Source organism: Elgaria multicarinata, chromosome 16 (genome assembly GCF_023053635.1).
Source record: "Elgaria multicarinata webbii isolate HBS135686 ecotype San Diego chromosome 16, rElgMul1.1.pri, whole genome shotgun sequence".
NCBI classification, from domain to species: Eukaryota; Metazoa; Chordata; class Lepidosauria; order Squamata; family Anguidae; genus Elgaria; species Elgaria multicarinata.
In genome coordinates this window covers 17,297,832-17,317,959 of record NC_086186.1, presented here as the reverse complement: position 1 = coordinate 17,317,959, position 20,128 = coordinate 17,297,832, and the positions used below count along the sequence as shown (strand labels likewise).

Genomic DNA, 20,128 nt, shown 5'->3' with positions numbered 1-20,128 from the left:
GCTGGGCACATCCATACTTTCAGATGCTCGTTTTATTATTTTTACTGTAACCATTTATTATTCTGCAACAAAAATGGTGTTTATTTCTGAGTAAATGTGTTTCATATCAGGGCAGCAGAAGCAAACTCCTGTAGTCATAATGGTGTTAAGATTTCAGTGACTTTTAAATGCAACACTGCTCATGCCCAGATGATGATGATGATGATGATGATGATGATGATGATGATGATGATGAAGAAGAAGAAGAAGAAGAAGAAGAAGACTATCTCTCTTTTTCTCGCTTGTGGCAGTTTTCCTAGATGGTGTGTAGAGACAGCCTAGCTCTGGTGCTGTAAAAGCAGGATTTTTACTTTTAAAAAACTCAATTAGTTCAAGCAGCTTCTTTGACAGAAAACACAACTTCTGACGAGGACGCTCCATAAGAAGAGAGTGTTCAACTTTGCTCCTGACGAAGGATCTTGGGATCCGAAACGTTGAGCTAATTGAGTTTTTTTTTTTAAAAAAAAAATCCTATCTTACGACTACACCATCAAAGATTCGTCATCTTTTACAGCACCAGAGCCAGGCTCTTTCTACACACTGTTCAGTGGTGCTCTCCTTCCCACGTTTTTTCCCTCCTATCTGGTTTTCCTAGGTGGACATGAAGGGCTTTGCCAAGTCATGTTATCCTTATTTATTTAGAGTATTTATATTCTGCACCTCAGCCAAAAAGCCTCTCAGAGCGGCTTACAATTGATCAGTAAAGAAGACAGTCCCTACCCTCAGGTTTACCTTCTAAAAAAGACATGACACACAAGGAAAAGGGGATGGGGAGGGAAGAGGGAGAAAATAAAAAGAAATTAAGGAGACTGTTCAGGCTGGTGGGAAGGGCCTGCTCCATCCTCTCTTCTCCCAATGGAGGGGCAGATCAACAGCTCCTTCTTCTTCCCCACAGGGTGAAGATCTTAGCCCTGTGGGTGGGGGGGAGGTCCAACGGAAGCAGGTTCTGATGGTCTCTGTCAGTCCTTTACTGACTCAGAAATTATTATTATTATTATTATTATTATTATTATTATTATTAATTTTATGAGGGTTCTTTGATCTTGTTCAGAATATATATATATATATATATATATATATATATATATATATATTTAAAAAACAGTTTACAACTTGAATGATTGTGATTAAGGTTTGAAAAACCTTTGGCATTAAGTCTTTTACCTCCAGTACATGTAGCTGAGCATGGGGTAAATCCAATGTATTCCCAGTCATAGATGACATCAGCGTCAGCATCTTTGGCGTGTGAAAATTCTGGGATGAATGGGACGGGGTCACCATCACATGATTCCAAGTGACAACTGCGTTCAGCCACCGGTTTGGCTTCTTCGCACTCTTCATCAGGCAGCTCCACCTCAGCTTGAGTAAATGCGAGATAAATACGGCACTTCACGTCACGCACCTGAATACCGCGACCACAAGAAGCACTGCAAGGAGACCACGGCTCAGGGATAAACCTGCAATTAAACCACAGCGTAAGAATCTGGACAATGCAGCCAAAGTAGAAAGCATTTTCCTTTCGGTTATCTGAATCGATGGCAAAAAAGAAGATCACTTTTTCCTCTGTCCTCCAAAGCGGATAATGGCACGGGCCTGTACACACGCAGCACTTGTATAACTCACAGGTGTGGTCCAGGAGGTGGATCCAATAGTATTTAGAATTCTGGTTGCAATCATACTGGCACATGATAAGAATCTTTCAAAGGTTATGGCGGCTGCATGGAACAAAGATGCTGCAGTGTAGTGTGGTGGCTAAAGTGTTGGACTGGGAGTCGGGAGATCTGGGTTCTAGTCCCCACTCAGCCACGGAAACCCACTGGGTGACTTCGGGCCAGTCACAGACTCAGCCCAGCCTACCTCACAGGGTTGTTGTTGTGAGGATAAAATGGAGAGGAGGAGGATTATGTACGCCACTTTGGGTTCCTTGGAGGAAAAAAGGTGGGATATAAATGCAATAATAAATAAATAAATTATCCTAGGTTACTCCAGCTATCTAACTCAGTGTTGCCTGCTCTGACTAGCAGTAACTTCCACCTGCTCCCTCATCCTTGGCTGGATCTACACTACTGCTTTAAAGCGCTTTATAACAGTTATAAAGTGCACTTTAACTGCTTTAAAGCGCTATAAAACTGTTATAAAGCGCTTTAAAGCAATAGTGTAGATCCGGCCCTGTTAATGGAGGTGCCAGGGAGTGAACCGGGGATATTTTACATGCAAAGCAATTTATTTATTTATATTTATTTATTTATTACATTTATATACCACCCCATAACTGAAGCTCTCTGGGAGGTTTAAAAAAGTTAAAAACAGTGAACATTAAAAACAAACATATAGAAATTTAAAACCATCAAAAGCATAAAAACAGCAAAACAGTTGCTCTCCCACTGAGCTGTGGTTCTCCCCGCCTCCACCCAAATGGAGTGCCCCTGACAGGAAGGCAGGTCAAAGCAACAGCAGAAAATGGCAAACCTATTATAGAACAGAGACACAAAAATGGATTCCCCGTCCCCTTGCTAATCCACCATGAGCATACATCAATTCAATTTACCGTATGCAAACTGATAAGATTCCATAATTATTATGCAGCTCCCCAGCAAAACAAGTTGATTCTTTTCCTACTAACTGGCCCCTAACTGATGATTCCATCTCTATAGGACTAAACCAACAAGTTCAAGAGTTATATGCCCACCATTGAAAGTGATGCGTCTCCTCTAGGGATCTATGAGAATTCCATTTGGGGGGTGAAATCTCAACAGAGGATTCTGGTTCAGCCCTTGTGGATTTTGTTCCGTTTCCCTTGCTAGTGTCAACTCAATTGGTAGGGAGTTGATTCAATATGTGGGTGCCAGGTCGTTGTTGTTGTTTTATAATGGTTGCGATTTGCACAAATTGGAGTTTTTTGGGAGGGAGGAATCTTTAAATTTGCACAAATGTGCCCATCTATCTATCTATCTATTAAAAAACAACAACGCTTAGGTATGTTTCCATAAAGGCTTCAGCTGATACAGGTTGCTAAGCAACAGTAACAATGTGTAATGTCAGCTGATACAGGTTGCTAAGCCCCTCACCTACCTCCTTTCTGCCTCTTCACTCCCCCCTTCCACAAAGGGGGCAATGCCACGGAGCATGAGCGAGGCACGGCCAGGCCCTTGGTGTCCGGGTGGGAGGCCGCTCGCCTGCTGCGAGCCCAGGCCCCGGCCTAATCTCATGCAAGCTGGGTGGGCAGCCCATGGCTGACAGGAACCCCAGGGAGAGGGGGACACCTGCTCCCCTCCCCCCCGACCTCCCTGCCCCCTCAGGTCTGCCAGACGGCCCTGTATCAGCGGCCTCCAAGCAGCCCGCACCCCCGCAATGATATTTAATTAATAAACCTTAAGATATGCTACAACAGCGTATGTTACACCGGGTACAGCTAGTAATTTCTTAATCCATTAAGGAGTCACGTTTATATGGACCATAGAATCATAGAACAGTAGAGTTGGAAGGGGCCTACAAAGTCATCGAGTCCAACCCCCTGCTCAGTGCAGGAATCCACCTTAAAGCATCCCTGACAGATGGCTGTCCAGCTGCCTCTTGAAGGCCTCTAGTGTGGGAGAGCCCACAACCTCCCTAGGTCATTGGATCCATTGTAGTACTGACCATAAGATATTTGGGGGGGGGGGGAGAGGAGACTTTGCACTGAGTATTGGAAGGCAGCCAAGAGGGGTTCTTACCCCATTTCTGCTCCTCCCAATTCTTCCCTGCAAACGTTCACCAGGATATTTTACCTCTAGCTAGGATTGATTTCAGTTTTGATCGACTGGTTGCTGGTAGGGGAATTAATTCAAAATGGCAAGGAAAGGACCATGTAGCTGACGATTTGGGGGCAGAGGAAAGGTTAAGCACACATGAATTCTCCCCTACGAGCATGTCCACATTAGAATTACAAGGCAAACATGGGGTTGGGAACTTCATACCTCCTTCAATGTGTCTAGTAAGAAATAGGGGAAGTTGCATTATACTGAGTCAGACCATGGGTCCATCTTGCCCAGTATTATTGACACTGACTGGCAGCGGTTCTCCAGGGTTTCAGGCAGGCTTATTGTCTAGCCCTATCTGCAGATGCTGAGGATTGAACTTGGGACCTTCTGGATAGAAAGCCTGTGCAGTACCACTGAGCTATGCCCTTGGTTGGAAAGCTTGATTGGAAAGATCATTAAGTCATCCCTCAATTTAACACATACATGTCAAGATTGATGTGCAGGAGCACACAGGGGCTCGTTTGCAAAACTGAGAAGGAAACTTATCCACCCAACTTGTGGAAACTTAAAAGTCTGTCGCCTCCATCACTGAGATGCTCTCAAAGGGCTTTGACAAATTTCCGATTATATGTCAAAAGAGGAGAGTTATCACAGCTCAACTCAATTAACCCATTAAAGTATATATAGTGCAGTTATCTCACAAGGGCCGGGAAAACATCCAAAATATGTAGATAATTGTAGGTTTAGATAAATGGGAAAGCTATTTACAAGAGGACGCCATCCATCATTCCTTTCAATGGCATCGGCATGAGGGTTTCTGTGAACAGATGGACGTCATGTGGCGGCAGCGTTTGGGTGACTCCTCTCATAGGCACAGATGCAAAGATTGTTTTCTGCAGTAGTTAGTGCTGCACATGAATCACCAACTGGGTTTGCACAACACGCTAACCCACACGCAGTGGTTGAGTGGGGCTTGTTGAACAGTAGGTTAGCGTGTTGTCTGAACCCAGGACATTTTCCGCAGGGTTAATTGCTTGTTAACCATGCAGTGTGGCTTATTTGTCTTGAACAAGCCACCTTGAGAAGCCATGGTTTGTTGTTGGGTTGTTCAGTGTTGTTAACAAGCCACACCGCTCCCTCCCTCTACACCTGTAGGTGTAGACATGCCCAAGGACATTGACAAGGTGCTTGGACAAGTTCGTTCAACCACTTCCATATCGGATCCTTGTCCCTTATAAAAACTGGCAGGGAGGGAACAGCAAGCTGATCAATGCCTCTTTGCGAGAAGGAGTGGTCTTGGGTCACTTGAAAGAGGTGGAAGTGGAACCTACAGTTATCCATGCTCTGATAACCTCTCGTTTGGATTACTGCAATGCGTTATACGTGGGGCTGCCTTTGAAAATGGTCCGGAAACTTCAACTGGTACAAAACAGGGCAGCACAGTGACTAACAGGGACTGGCCGACGAGACCACATCACGCCAGTCCTTTTCCAGCTTCATTGGCTGCCAGTCCAGGTCCAGGCCAGATTCAAAGTGCTGGTATTAACATATAAAGCCCTAAATGGCTTGGGGCCAGGCTATCTGAAGGAACGCCTCCTCTCATATGTACAGTACCTGTACATATGAGAGGAGCTTAAGGTCATCCTCAGGGGTCCTTCTCTGCGAGCCCCTGCCAAAGGAAGTGAGGCAGGTGGCTACCAGGAGGAAGGCCTTCTCTGCTGTGGCACCCCAGCTGTGGAATGAGCTCCCTAAGGAGGTTCGCTTGGCACCTACATTATATTCTCTTAGATGCCAGGTGAAGACCTTTTTATTCTCCCAGTAGCTTAACAGTCTATAAATTAATTTTAAATTTGCTGTTTTAAATCTGTATTTTAAATTTGTATTTTTGCATTGCTGATGTTTTTATCTTGGTTATGCCTTTATACTGTATTTTATATTATTGTTTTATACTGTTGTTTTACACTTTGAATTGTCTTAATTTTGTCAACCGCCCAGAGAGCTTCAGCTATTGGGCAGTATAGAAATGCAATAAATAAATAAATAAATAAATAAATAAATAAATAAATAAATCTCTCCTGAAGAAACCTTCCCTGGACCCAGAAAATCTTAAAAACTTTAGGCCAGTGGCAAATATTCCTTTTCTGGGCAATGCTGTTAATAAATGAATGAATGAATGAGTTTCTAAACTGTTGCTTGTCTAAAGCTTGAATAATATTGTCCTAGATTTTTCTCTTTAAGCAGTGTACCTCAGTGCCTTAACCAACACAAATATTTCACAAAGCTACATGAAAAAAAAGTTAAATGTGTTGACAGCAGCACACCAGCAGTTCAGAATTCACTTCGTATACAGGCTAGCTGAACACATAAGAGTATCCAAAAATAATGTAGGATGAATTCCTTTGAAGCTTTGCATTTTTTTATTTTTTTATTTTTGTTTGAAAGTCTGGACCACAGGGGGAAAAATCATTTGCAAAGAAAAGTCAGAGAATTCTAAGCATTTTTTCCTTGACACAGCAGGCCTATATTGTAATTGAGGTTTTCCTGCAGCATATTTAGTGTCTGGGTCTTTATAGCACCACAAGTGCAAGTTTTATTTGTGCTTTTACATTGTATTTTATATCATGTTTTATACTGTTGTTTTATACTTCGAATGGTTTTAATTTTTGTTAACCGCCCAGAGAGCTTCAGCTATCGGGTGGGATAAAAATGTAATAAATAAATAAATATTTTAAAAAACACAACTTCAACTTGGATACAAAATTCAGGGTTGCCATTGGCTAAATCATGTGATTTTACAGTTCACATCCGCCACTGGATTCAAGTCTCCCTCTCAAGATATAGGAAAGCATGTCTGTCCAAATAAAATTATGGCTAAATGTAGCCAAATCGCATGTTTGTTTGTTTAAAAAAAAGTACCTTGGATCAACAAGAATGTTATTTGCATAAGGCAAAATGAAAAGCTGCTGGTCTACAGCTGGTTGGCCACTGTGTGAACCAAGTGCTGGACTAGATGGACCCTTGGTCTGATCCAGCCGGGCTCTTCTTCTGTTCTTATAAAGCCACAAGCAGAACACGGGTACAACAGCACCCACCCGCCCATGTTCCCCAGCATCTGGTGTACATAGACTTACTGTGTTGATCCATATCAACCAACCAGGTCCTTTATATGGCGAATGGAGGTTCATTGCCTCCTGCATTGAGCAAGGGGCTGGACTCGATGGCCTTACAGGCCCCTTCCAACTCTAGTATTCTATGATTCTATGTCCATTGAAGACTAAGGCCACAGCTAGACCTAAGGTTTATCCTGGGATCATCCAGGGCACTGAGCACTGGATGCCCTGTGTGTCACCTAGATGAACAGGTTTGACCCCTGGACGATCCAGGGATAAACCTTAGGTCTAGCTATGGCCTAAGCCACTGCAAAAAATGTGGCATATTAGCAGGGGATGATACACTGTTGTTGGGAACATTCACTCCCCACAGCTGATGTGAGGACTTCAGCTAAGATCAGAGGGAACAGGGAAGTCTGAAGGGCATGGCAGATGTCATCTGCATCCTTGCAAAGCCCTGGCTCTGCTACATCACTGCAGAGAACCAAAGTACTCTGGGATGATTATAGTCGTCTGCATGGTCTTTGACAGTAGCATCTGAATAGGCCCAATGAAGTACGTGAAAGCCACTTCCTCCCTCCCTCCCTCCCTCTCTCCTCCTTCTCCCAAGGCTATCAGCTTCTAAACTTGGCCTGCTTCTCCAAGCTATATTAAGCACACACACAAAAGCCAGCAGAAGTCTCTATTTCTTTAAGCTTATTAAAAGAAAAAAGGAAGTGGAATCTTTTTATGGAAAGCTTATTGAAAATCCCCCTGTATATAAAGAAGGCTCTGTGGAGAAACATTTACAATAATGATGGGTATCAACTATCATCACATTCCACCAGTAAAAACCAGAAAAGGTTAAACCTCCATTTTACTTGGCTTAGCTTTGCGAACAGCCTTAAAACAAACACGACAAGAAAGATTCCCCCCCCCTAATTAAATAAATGTTTAAAAGGGTTTTGAACACCCATGAAGAAAAATTCAGATCTGCCCCTGCCCTAGTTGATCAAGGGGGCAGAAGTAGTTGTCTTCAACATGTCGCCTTGACACGTCTTTCTTTTTTAAACATAGCTGCATTTATATTTCCATTATTCATTATGGGAAGGGATTATGAACTAAAACTTCAGGCTGAAGGTACAATGGGCAGTTGAAATAAAAATAAATGAACTGGGATGTTCATCCTGTTGTGACTTATATAAATCTATAGATTGATATAGATATTTACATGCTCATACATACATATATACAGACACTTTTATCCTTTTTTTAAGGTTGCAATTTACCAGGGTAAACTGCAAAATTTGGGCTTAAAACAGAAGTGGGTTAGAAGTGCATATAAATTACAACAGCCAAATTTAAATAAAGTGTTGCAGTGCAATGGCAGCCGCTACTGACTGAGAAGAGCCCTATCAATCCCCACAGGGGCCAGCAAAGTGTGTGTGTGTGTGTGTGAGAGAGAGAGAGAGAGAGAGATAGCTTTATCACACCAGCATTATACTGTGCAATCACTGTGAATTGCATGCAAAGGACTCAAAAGTTTTCCACCTTATAATCTGCTTTGATTGTGAAGTACTCCCATACATCCTGCCTTAATTGTGCAATAAAGCAAAAAGATTCGCCATATTTAGCCCCTACTTTTTGAGCGTATCTTCCGAGCCGCCGCTGGGGCACAGGAGCAGGATTTTAAAGAAATGCTTACATCTGCGTAAGCTTTAAAGGTAAAGATACCAAAATTGGCACGGTAATAGATATTATGGAGAGCTTTCCGCATACCAAATTTGAATTGAATTGGGTCATCCGTTGGTTTTTTATGATTTTTTACATTTCCCCCCTTAAACTCACTTCCTGGTATGCAAAGGATTGCTGTCACCTGGTAGCAAAACCAACAAAAACCATAGCTTAACGCTATGGGGATAATCCGAGGGAAGCAGGTACGTGGGATGAAGCTGAGAGAGAGAGAGAGAGAGACCACCTTCACTGCCAACACTAGTTCTCCCCGAAAGCCTTCAAAGCATTTTGTTCCCCCATCACAAATAAGGAGGTGAACATGGAGAGAGATTTCATCTCAGCACTAAAGAGGACCAATTCATTTCTGTAGCAAGCAAGCTACTCCTAGTCTCTATTGAGCCCAAGTCTGATAGTGTCAAATCTGCAAATGAATTCCAGCCCAGCCGCTTCACGCTGGTCTGCTTTTCAACAGCAGGCTGCATAAATGTGCAGGATCAATAACACCTGCATAGATGCTAGTTTCGGGTTTGAGCCAGACGCTGGTCTCCGCCTGTTTACACACAGTTGCCAAAATCAACTGGACAGAGGAAGAAAAACACAAGAAGACATCTAGCCACATCCTACACCTCTTGGTTACAATGTTCTAAACGTGTAGAAAGAACACTGACCTCACTAAATGTTTAGAGAACGAATACTGACCTCATTTGAGTTTTCTGGCAGTCCCCCCCCCTTTTTTTAAGTGCAATGTAATTTGGTACAAATGTTATGTAGGTGTGCCTAGTTAGTGATCCCTTATGGACAAAAATTCAAAATGCACAGGCAGAGCTCCCACTAGCTGCAAGGGCTTTCCCATTTATTTCAATGGGTAGAGAAACATTTCCATCTGCACGAAGACATAGCCCATGTAATGTATACATTGACATAAATTAGGGATGGGTGAATCAACCAATTTTGATTTCTCTGAGTTTCTCACTTTTCCTGTCTTAAACTCAGTTTGTCCCGTGCATTGAGACTATTTTAAAAGTTTGCGTGAAAATTTCTGTGCATTTTTGTGTGCATTTTCCCCAATACTTGCTTTTTGTATGCAATTTCACCTAATTTTTTTTTGCAAGCACTATTCCTAATAAAAGGCATTTTTGAATATTATTTTCACTAATATAACAATTTGTGTGTGTGTGCGCGCCTTCCCCGTATATATGTAGTTTTGTATCCATTTTTTTACAGTGGAGAGCTCCACTGCAAAATTTGGAGAATGCAAGTTTTGAAGGATAACTGAGTTTGTCCAGGTTTGGACCATCGAGCAAGCTGCGGTTAATCAAAACAGAAGCAAAAGGTTCCACGCTCCTCCTCATGGCTGGACCACAGGAGGAGGGGGGACACATGCAACCCTGGGTAAGGCTAGGCTCATTTTCATAAATCTATCTTGTTTGCTTGGGCTTTCCATGAGGGAAGAGGCAGATTATTCAGACAAATCTACATGAACCAGATGGAGTCAAGTAGATCAGGTTGAATCGGAAAGGTCACAATAAGGCAAGCCAGGTCAAGGCAAGCTACTTCACTGGCAGATTCAGGTAAGCAGCAATCAGGACCATGGATAGCTCCTAGTATGTTCAATTAGCTGGGTTGGAAAAAGTTGTTGTCTCAGCAAAAGGCTGCACTGAAGTCAACTGAAGCCTTAAAAAGGTTGACGGATTCTGGGTTTCCAGCAGCTCTAACTCTAGTGGATGGTGACTATAATTCTTAAAACGCTCATTGTTGTTTATGTGGTCCCATGCCCCTGTATGACTGAGGGATAGGAGAAGCTCCAGGAGAGTTGGAGATTGATGGGAGTGCTATATCCTCAGGCAGGGGAAGTATACAAGAAGATGCTAAGGGCTCCCCCTGATGTGAGGTGGCCTGTGGCTATCTGAATCTGATTCCTTCTTAGGGTGATGCTGAGCCTCAGAAACAAAACACATGACCAACACTAAACCATGGTTTTGCATTATTTCTGAACCAGCCTAATATAGCGCACCCTTACATTGAATACTCAGCATACAGGGCAGCTTGCAGCAATTTTCAAACAAGGAACCCAGAAGAAACAATTCAAAAATAACAATAAAACCAGCAATTTTAAAATGGAGAGGAAGCAGATAAAGCAAGGGATGCAGCTACTAAGATCTCAACCAGATAGGCCAAAACACCTGACTAGATAAGTGTGTTTTGGTTAGTCGGTGGAAAATACACAGAGAGGGGCCAAATGGAATTCCACAGTTTAGATGCGGCCACAGAGATTTCATTTCAAACAGCCCTGCCTTGAGCACTGTCAAGATACAAGGGAGAACCATCCCAACAGATCTTGGGGAGCAGGCAGGCTGATATGGGAGGAGATAGGCCTCAAGGGATCCTGGGCCTATGCCATTCGGGACTTTAAAGATAACCACTAACTGTTTGCATTGTGCATGGAAAAAACCAGTGGAGGCTGAAGGTTCCAATTTTGATGGAGCTATAAATCCATTCTGGGTTTGTTTATTTATTTATTACATTTATATAACACCCCATAGCCGAAGCTCTCTGGGTGGTTTACAAAAGTTAAAAACAATGAACGTTAAAAACAGATATACAAAATTTAAAACCACCAAAAGTATAAAAAACAACAATATCCATTTAAAACAACTATTCTCGGGTCAGTTAGAAACTCAGCATATGCTGTTAAATGCTGTTAAATGTCTGGGAGAAGAGAAAAGTCTTGACCTGGTGCCGAAAAGATATCTATGTTGGCACCAGGCAAGCCTAGTCGGGGAGATCATTCCATAATTGGGAGGCCACCACTGAAAAGGCCCTCTCAGTCTGAACCAACCAGAACTCTAGGGTTCAAGACCTTGGATAGCTCATTTAGAGTTCTGGCTGGTTCAACCAAAATCTAGAATGGATTCATAGTTCCACCAAAGTTGAACCCACCAGCCTGCACTGGGGAAAACCAATGACTAGTGCAGCTATTGTAAAATGGGTGTAATGTGCTCCATCAAATAAACACTCAGTAATACCCTAGATGGCCTCTTTCTGCACCAATAGAAGTTTCCAGGGACTCTCCAAAGACAACCTTATATAACATATCAGTCATCCAATCTGGATGTAACTAAGCTATGTTTCACTATGGCTGCCCCAGGAATGAGTAAAGCTGGTGTACAATTCAAAGTTAGGCGAAAGAACCCAAGTTCTAGTGTCCTCATCCAAGGGATGCCTGAACATTGTTCTTGAAGTTTGCAATCAATTCTAATGCCCTCGGCCTACCAGGGTAGATGGAGGGAGAAATGGAGAAGGCCTTGATCACCAGGGATTTCCAAACGATCGCAGATGTCAGATTCTATCACTCTTCTTATTTGCACCACCCCCACCACTTGCAAAAAAAGAAAAAAATGTCTGGTGATCACCATTACATGAGCCATTTTGCAACTCAACTCACCCAAGCAAATGCCTAGTGGAGTGCATGCAATTGCATAGTTGGGAAACCTTTATAGGACCTTCTGAAACATATAATTCAAATCCCTTTTGGCTCCAGCTGCCTTTGCGTCACTCAAGGAGAACTGCTTGGAAGAACCTGAGAACTGAAATGCAAAGGCAGACCTAGCCCAAGAAAATGTAAATGCCAGATGACTTGGCAGGGGATAGCAGCCTCTGCAAAGGCTCAAGAAAATCCATCACCAGCCTTCCCCAACCCAGCGCCCTTCAGATGTTTGGGACTACAATGCTCACCATTCCCAGTGCACATGGGCCACAGTCGGGGATGATTGGAGTTGAAGTCCAAAAAATTTGGAAGACACAAGGCTAGGGAAGATTGCTATACTCTATATGAGAGAAAGAGATGGAAACTTACGTCGGCTCCTCAGAGACTGTCCTGGTCTCCTCCATTTCATGTGCCTGCTTGAACCATGGCACCTTTGCTTCAACTGGGGTTTTCTCTGCAAAAGGGAAATGCACAAGCATTGGGCGAGACTATTTATTTATCCCATTTGTCAGGAACTCCATGGCTTGAACTCATCCTGTCTAGGATCGATAAATTGTTAGCCACGCAACGGGTCCGTTCAGAAGACACTTTAAACCATGTCTTTAACCACGGTGATTAAGCCAGAAAGCCAGGCCATGTTCAGAAGACACCTTAAACCATGGCCTTAACCACGGTGAATAAAGCAAGAAGCCTTATTCACTGTGGTTAAAGCCATGGTTTAAGGTGTCGTCTGAACAGGCCCAATATTTATCTGTCAGGGAACTCCAGGGCCTCTATTATTTGTCAGGTGCTCCAGGGCTTGTTTGAATCTGTAGCCTATTTCTATTTAACTACCTGGGGCCATGGGGCTCACTCAGACACCAGAGTCCTCTTCATGCACAGAAAGGAATAAGGGGTGTACACAAAAACAGGCCCTTTGATTGGCAGGCAATAACAATGCCTCCAGATTGGCCAAGCCTGACATATATACTAAGAGTAGAGGTGAATTGTTCTTGCATTTTTGTAAACTGCTCTGGAATCAATGTTGATGAAGGGTGGCATTACAAATATTTTAAATGCATGAATGAATGAATGAATGAATGAATGAATGAATGAATGAATGAACGAACAAAGTCTAGGCTTTTGCTCTTGCTTGCTCAATAGAGCAGAATCTTTGGCCAGCTATATTTCAGGTTCCAGCTCAAAACTACAGATCCTGTATCAAGCACTGACAGTAGGGGCCCAAGGTTAGGAAAACCTCAGGGCAGATTTGTTTTCAGGTTTGATTTTTCTCTTGATACCTTTCCTACACCACACTGTAGATTTGGAAATTAGCATTTGTAATATCAATACATGAGCCAGGTTCTCTCCCTGCCCCACAGTATCTGCCCACAGCAGTGTTCCTCAACCAGGTACCCTTCAGATGTGCTGTGCTACAACTCCCATCACTGGCCAAGCTGGCTGGGTTGATGGGACCTGTAACCTAACTCACAGTTTGAGGAATTTCGAAGGATTTTTCCTGAGTTCTACCCATGCTGAGGCTTTGTACACCAAGACTACATGAACCCCATGTTTGACAACAAAGGGGAGATGAATAGAGAGAAGAGATTATGCCCTAAATACACACCTAAGAACTCGTGTCGTCTTCCAACAACCAGTGGTTGGAAACAAAGTTTCCTTTCCATTGATGGAAGGAGACCTTCCATCACTGTATGAAGGTGCCTCCCACCAGATCCATTAGATCCATCCAACCCTATCATCTTTCACCATAAGTGACATTGCAGTTACCTTTGAGCTTGTAACAAGGGACTGGCACAATGCATTCTTCTTTGATGTGCAGCTTGAGTTGAGGGTTGCAGCCGCCCGTGTGTTGCCCACGGTGATCGATACACAGCACCACTCGGTAACGTAACCCTCGGCCACATGTCACGGTGCACTATGGGAAACCATATGGCAATAGAAAAAAATAGGGCTGTCAACTAGTTAATGAATTTTCAATTGGTTCCCCAATCCCCCAGCTTTCATTGATTAATTGATTAAATAGAAATAAATGTGGTTTACACTTCATGTTAAAATTTATATCCTGCTTCATAGTCTAAAAGTAGATTCTCAAGGGTGGCTTACAAATCATTAAAACATACAATGTTAAGACAGAGTAAGGACAAAACATGAACATATGAAACCAATTAACCAAGACCACTCTATATTCTTCCCTGCAACAGCAGTAATAAGGTGGAATGAATAAATCGTACGATTTGGCCTCGTTGAAGCCTTTGTGAGAGACAACGGTAAGTGTGAGATAAATTACAGTTTAATGAAGAAAAGCTCACACTTGTAGGTCCATCTTCAACAGATTGTTTTTCATTCCCCAACAGCAGTGATGAAGTAGGTCCCAAGCAGCCTCAAAAAATAAACAAGGGTTCCCTTAGCTCACAGCCCCAAGTGAACGACCACTAACTCAATCTGCTGTTGCTTTGCCAGCTGGGACTGGTCTGGGCACTTCCTCCCATCATAGATGTCATTGGAACCAAATGTCCCATGAGCAGAAGCAGCAGTGGTGAGTGAGCAAGCAAAGGAAACCATCACTGTCACCATCTCCATGTGCTGTGGCTTCTCCACCAACTGGATTGAGTCATAGACCCCATTCAGAAGACACCTTAAACCACGGCTTTAACCATGGTAAAGCAAAAGCCTTATTCGCTGTGAAACACCTCTAAAAATGGGGTGTGTCTTCGAATCGCGGGTGTGTCTTAGGGTTGTTGGTTTTTTGTATTGGTGGTAGTGAAATTAGTCTTACAATCGATGGCGTCTTACAATCGAAGAAATACGGTATATCCCATGACCAATGACCCTGGTCATTTGGCTTTATAATATTTTTGAACATCTGAATATAGAAGCATTTTTAATGGAGACTTCTCAGCCAGCTTACCTGTGACCACTCCAAAGCTACCCATTTAGGGCAATCGTACAGATTGCAAGCTTGCATGACCTTGGGTTTGGGGGCGTACATGCATTTCCACTCTTCTACTTGTAAAATCTCTCCGTGCATAGTCTCCTCCACGCACACAAAACTCCTCCTTTGGATTCCACCTCCACAAGAAACTGAACAGGCAGTCCACGGGTTGTGTTCCCAGCTGGGTGAGAGAAGGGGGAGGGGAACACAACAGCACGCGTAAGACCACCTTCTATCTGGGTTCTAGAGATCAAACTATGATCAAAATTGCAGGTTGAAGCCATCAGCACAGATTGTAGGTGCTAGAGCAAGGTGTTCAAGGAGAGAACTCTGAGCCTTGCAGCCTATTCTGCACCCACTAAATTAGCCTGCTGCCTTCAAGTTCAGTCAATAACGCTGTCCCATAATTAGTGCTGAAGACAGATTCATCTGCTGATCCAGCCAATGGGAGGGGGCACCATCTTGTCCTTTGCCAAGCAGCAAAAGGTCTTGGGCCAACTCTGCGCAACTCTTTTGCTTTTGGAATGTGGCCTTGAAGAGTTTCTCCAAAACTAAATTCGGCCCTCTAGCTGAAAGAAGTTCAACACCTCTGGTGTAAAAGTGGTTGGGAGGATAAAATGGGATAACGCTACATGTGCTGCTCTGAGCTGTTTAAAGAAAGACCAGAATACCAGGGTAAGAAATAAATAAGATAAGAACAGTGGCTTCTTGATCCATGTATTTGCAGTCCAAGATAAACTTGCACTACTATGGAAAGATAACAAAAAGCATGTTTTATTCCCAACATGGAGATTCATCTGTACATTAACAACAACAAAAAAAGGAAAGAAAATCCAATGTGTGGCACAGCCCATTTTTAATCAACATATTTTTCTGCTGGCAAATCAAAGCAAGAATGTAATATTTAACATTCCAGTCTAAAACATTAAAAAAAAAAAATAACCAACCCAACACATTACAGTTGGTAATGGCTCAGGAAAATAAAAGCCAAGCCAAGTACACCCACTACACGAGTTGAAATCAGCAAGAGTATCCTACTTAAAGACCTTCGTCAGGAGTAACAGAGGTATTGTAAAGAAGTCAAACACAGAGCAGATGGCGCAGAAACCTATAAATCCAAAGGGTAAATTTAAATGACTGCTCCCAAGGATGCAGGAGGCAAGTCAAGAATGCTCCTTGCCTGAAATAATTCACGTAACTCTCCACTCGGAGTAAATTAATCACATTATACACAAACCAAATGTGAAACTTACAGTACGTCGAGTGTTGACATTTAAACCAAACGTACATGATCAAAAACAGGCTTCACAAAAGCATATAGCTAATGATTTCTCCATCGCTCCTGATAAATGTGCTCATCTGCTGCTCTCCTTTCATTAACTTAACCCAAAGGAATGATCGATGTAATATAGAGCACACAAAAGGATGTCTCTTTTTTTTAACATTAATCTAGTGCAGTGTAGGAATATAGGAAGCTGCCTTATACGGAGTCCATCTAGCCCAATACTGTCGACACGGACTGGCAGCAGCCTTCCAGGGTTTCAGACAGAGTTATTTCAGCCCTAACTGGAGATACCAGGAAGCATCTTTGTACATCTAAAGCATCTTAGTTGTACATCTAAAAAACTTATAGTGAATAAACTAATAGCCCTACATTCATGAGCAACCTCTGATTGGAATCTCCCCTCAATCACAAAACCATTAGCTGGCTTTAGGCCAATAATAATAATAATAATAATAATAATAATAATAATAATAACAACAACAACAACAACAACAACCTAGGGTGCCAATATGCTTCTAGGGGTTTCCCACATGGCCACCCATGGCTTTCCCCAAGTGCCTGTTGTTTGTAGTTTTCTTCCCATTCTAAAAGATTGCAATGCCTGTCTTAAGACTTCATTACTTGCAGGAAGAGCATTAAGCTAAAACATTGCTGGGATTTTTGGGATTTTGGCCGCTGCCCCTTTTGCCTTTGCCCCTCTCTTTGGCCCCGCCCACCACTGGAACGCAGACCATAAAAGCTTCCCCCAAATTGAATTTGTCCCTCGAGCTGAGAGTGGACTTAGGCAGACCATTTTCTCCCAGCCTCAGTTGGCCACCAACCCAACCCACCTGTAGCCAGTATGGTGCAGTGGCTAAAGGGTTGGACTTGGAGTCAGGGGACCCAGGTTCTAGTCCCCACTCGGCCATGGAAACCCACTGGGTGACTTTGGGCCAGTCACAGACTCTCAGCCCAACCTACCTCACAGGGTTGTTGCTGTGAGGATAAAATGGAGAGGAGGCGGATTATATATGCCGCCTTGGGTTCCTTGGGGGGAAAAGGGCAGGGTACAAATGTAATGAATAAAATACAGAAATAATGATACCAACCCACTTCATAGAGTTTGATTTATTTACTTCTTTGCATAATGGATATACCCCTTTTCAACAGCTGTTTACAACCATGGTGATAGTTGGTTGTAGTAAGGACATCGGAGTTAATACGCACAAAGCACTTTGAACGCTTTAAAATTGCTACCAGGATGTAAAAAAACACGTAACTGTCAAATGCAGTTAGCGGCTCCCGGGTTTGTAGGCACCGTAATGGAACGCGCTGCACACAGTTGCTAGTCGGGCGTGTGTTTGCAGCATAAGTTTGCACAGCTGCTTTTCTTTATCTCTTTGGTTTGCAAATACACGCCGTGTCCCAGACTCCCAGGAGCACGTTCCAGGTGGGACAAAGGGGTTGGTGGGACAAGGAGGTTTGGTAGATGCTTTCCAGAGACTGCGCCTGTCAAGGGATCCCTCAACACTCCTGCAAGCCTGAACTACGTGAAGTCATTCCAAAAGCTTTCAAAGGTGTGTGTATGTGTATGGAGATGGGGGGGGGGGACACATTTATCCTAGGGATTTCCCCCCATTTGTTTCAAAAGATTTCTCCATCTGTTAAAACAGTCCAGTGGCGCCTTTACAACTTGAGTTACAGCTCAGGTCTTTCAAGATCCTCTCCTGTATGCTGGAACTTCCACATCTCCCTGCCCCGGGTTCCTCATTTAACTAACGAAGGCTACACCGTGCACCGCAGGATCATAAAGGAAAGCCTGCATATAGCCCTACTGTTTATGAACAACCAGTGCTCAAGAGAGGCTGGTTGCATGGCACAGTCAAGCTTGGGCCAAGCACTTGGTCTTAATTTTGGCTACATGCGAACATGTGAAGCACTGCAGGGGGCTCACACCAGGAATTCTACAGGTCAGGCCCCCAACCCCTATTCCCTGCACCAAAAGGGCTGGAGGAGAGGATCGACTGCTGTCGATCCACACAGTCTCTCCTTTCGAAGGGCAGACATATAAGCGTCCAAAGGAAAATCAACTCCAAGAGCCATCGGTTCCTTCAACGGCTGTGCAGAGTGCTGAGTGGTGAGCAATTGTGACAATCATGAAGCCACCCCCCTTCAAATCCCCCCCCCCACAAATCTGGCTGTACAAAGTCAAAGAGATTTTTCAGGCATTAGGGGGAAAAAACACCACAAAACCCACAGAGATATGATAGCAGGATGAGTGCATACACCACTGGCGATGAATCACTGCACCACCTTCAAGTCTTGGAATGTATGTGCATGTTTGTGTATGTGGGAAGAACCTATTATTATTATTATTATTATTATTATTATTATTATTATTATTTATATAGCACCATCAATGTACATGGTGCTGTACAGATAACACAGTAAATAGCAAGACCCTGCATAGGCTTACAATCTAATAAGTTGTAGTAAACAATAAAGAGGGAAGGAGAATGCAAACAGGCACAGGGAAGAAGGCTATAGGGAAAAGAAAAGTTTTTAGCTGAGTTTTAAAAGCAGTGATTGAGTTTGTAGTTCTCAAGTGTTCTGGAAGAGCATTCCAGGCGTAAGGGGCAGCAGAAGAAAAAGGACAAAGCCGAGTAAGGGAAGTGGAGGTCCTTGGGCAGGCGAGAAGCATGGCATCAGAGGAGCGGAGAGCACGAGCGGGGCGATAGTGTGAGATGAGAGAGGAGAGATAGGTAGGAGCTAGACCGTGAAGAGCTTTGAAGGTCAGCAAGAGAAGTTTATATTGGATTCTGGAGTGAATTGGAAGCCAATGATCAACCATATCCATCCTTTGACCCACTGAAATCAACCCACGAGCGTTCAGTCCGCCCACAATAGGTTATTCATCCCTTTTCTTGGAGTTGGCTTTATATAGCTGACTGCCGCACAACACTCAACCATTGCTATCTGGCACATAACTTACTAATGGGTCACCAGCACTTAAGTGGGCCAAATGCATTAATGGCGGGCTATGCATCTAAATGCCATGAGCTTTCGTGGGATCTTATCTTAAGAACTGAATGACATAGACAGCCAAGCTCAGACACAGCCACCAAGGGCAATCGGTCGCTAGTCTTTGCCTTGGGTAAGCAGGAGCCTCTACAAATGATACAAACTAAGTAGTATTATACTATCAATGGAATGCTTATCTCAACAACCACCTATTACTTGAAAATGCCATATACATACCGAGGAAGTGGCTGGAAATGATCATAGGGCATGATTTCTTTAAACCCGTCGCTGTGAATAAAAGAAGCATTTACAAAGTTATTTGCCAGTCACTGGATGATTATTTTTCTCTATGTTATACAATTCACTTACACACGCCCATGGCAGAGTTTTGGGAAACAACACTCTTGCAAGGTGGATATCCTCGTCTGCGTGTTAAATCTTGACTACTGAACGAGGCTCCACACAGCCGTGAATAAGGTTATCTTGCATTTTATGGTTTCAGTTGTTGCAAACTGCCCAGAGGGCTTCAGTTATCAGGCGGTATAAAAATCTAATTTTTATAGTTAGTTATTATAATTAATGACAAAATAAATAGGAGCCCAACGAGATTTGCATAAATGTTTCCAGCCACAAATTTGCGCAAATTGCGATTTGTGCAACCAACCAACAAGCAGGGGAATGCAAGCTTGCTCAACTTGGCAAGTGCTGAGTTTAGCCAGCTCAGGGATTCCTGGCAAGAACTCACCGAGCCCCACCCACAAACTAGACTCCTCCAACATCCCTAACATACAGGCCTCAAAGCTTTCTTAAAGCACAGAAGGA

At 43.2% G+C, this 20,128-nt stretch overlaps 1 protein-coding gene across 1 annotated transcript in view; it reads right to left on the bottom strand.

The window, feature by feature from the left end:
• ADAMTSL3 (ADAMTS like 3) overlaps window positions 1-20,128 on the bottom strand; it is a 268,514-nt gene that overhangs the window by 50,291 nt on the left and 198,095 nt on the right. Inside the window, exons 12-16 of the mRNA XM_063142573.1 lie at window positions 19,544-19,594; window positions 14,998-15,202; window positions 13,857-14,004; window positions 12,459-12,543; window positions 1,204-1,496 (exon numbers count right to left, since the gene is read on the bottom strand). Of these exons, the coding sequence (XP_062998643.1) occupies window positions 1,204-1,496; window positions 12,459-12,543; window positions 13,857-14,004; window positions 14,998-15,202; window positions 19,544-19,594 (782 nt within the window). The remainder of the gene's footprint in view (window positions 1-1,203; window positions 1,497-12,458; window positions 12,544-13,856; window positions 14,005-14,997; window positions 15,203-19,543; window positions 19,595-20,128) is intronic.